Source organism: Vollenhovia emeryi, unplaced genomic scaffold (genome assembly GCF_000949405.1).
Source record: "Vollenhovia emeryi isolate VEMERY1.0 unplaced genomic scaffold, V.emery_V1.0 DF940886.1, whole genome shotgun sequence".
In the NCBI taxonomy this organism is placed as follows: domain Eukaryota; kingdom Metazoa; phylum Arthropoda; class Insecta; order Hymenoptera; family Formicidae; genus Vollenhovia; species Vollenhovia emeryi.
Window position 1 is genome coordinate 1 of NW_011965480.1, and position 1,184 is coordinate 1,184.

At 61.0% G+C, this 1,184-nt stretch overlaps 1 protein-coding gene across 1 annotated transcript; it reads right to left on the reverse strand.

The window, feature by feature from the left end:
* Window positions 1-14: 14 nt before the first annotated feature.
* Window positions 15-1,169, reverse strand: LOC105555668. The gene has a single exon (XM_012002693.1). The coding sequence runs from the start codon at window positions 1,045-1,047 to the stop codon at window positions 184-186; it is 864 nt and encodes a 287-aa protein (XP_011858083.1). The 5' UTR covers window positions 1,048-1,169; the 3' UTR covers window positions 15-183.
* Between the last annotated feature and the right edge of the window lie 15 nt (window positions 1,170-1,184).

Sequence of the window (1,184 nt, forward strand, 5' to 3'; positions counted from 1 at the left end):
GGAGGGACCCAATGTCCCGTCCAATCGCCTCACTTGTATGGCGATCCTACATTCTCCAGCTCTTCCCCTTTTCCCTGATGAAGGCTTCCTCCTCGATGACAGAGTTCATCAGCTGTATGCCGGTGTAGCTCCTCTTTGTAGCGAAAGTAAGGGTGGGATTCCCCAGCGAGGTTTATCCCCTCCCTACCACGGCCGCCGATGAGCGGCAATCCCGCGTCTTCTGCGCCCGCGCCGTGGTCCTCCGCCTCCTCTATCCTGCGCGCCCGGGGGCACGTTCTCACCTCTCCTCACGCGTTCAGCCTTTTCTTTAGCGCGCATTACCCGCTCACAATAGTTTGCGAACGCCTCCCAAGCGTCCTCCCGCTCCACTATTGCGCCCACAACAGCAGGGAGCGACAAGTCCGCGCCGATCCGGTCCCTGAGAGCTTGACGCTGCTCGTCCCACGCCGGACAAACGCCCAGTGTGTGCTGGGCCGTATCCAGGTCCCCCTCACAGTGGTGACAAGCCGGATTCGGCTCACGGCCTATTCGACACAGGTACTCACCGAAGCACCCATGCCCGGTGAGTACCTGTGTCGTTCTGAACGAGGCCCTCGCCCAGGACCTCTCTAGCCAGGCCTCCATACACGGAAGAATGGCGCTGATCGTGCGCTGGCCTGGACAGTCAGGGTCCGCGAGTCGGACCTCCCACTCTCCCCTGGCTTCTCTTCTCGCCTCGAGATTAATTAGTCTCCTCGCCCTCCCAGTGATGGGGACCCCCTGCGCCTTCAATTCGGCGATACGCTTGTAGGCGTCGGTGTACGCCCGCGCGATTAAATCAATCGGGGGCATCCCCGCGAGGAGCGTTGCCGCCGCGTGCGACACCGTCCTGTAACCTCTCGTTACACGAATAGCCATCCTCCGCTGCACCCTGCGGAGCACGGCCAAAGACCTCCTATCTGCCCCAATCTTATCGGCCCAGATCGGGGCCCCGTAGAGAGCGGTCGAGTGGGCAACGTGAGCATAGAGTCTCCTCGTGCGGCCACTCGGGCCTCCCAGGTTGGGCATAACGCGAGACAACGCGTTCGCTGTCGCATCCAACCTGGGGGCCAGCTTGTGGACGTGACCTTTAAAGTCCCATAACTGATCAATGTGGAGCCCTAAGTATTTAATACTCGACCCCACCCTAATCCGTTCGCCCGCCA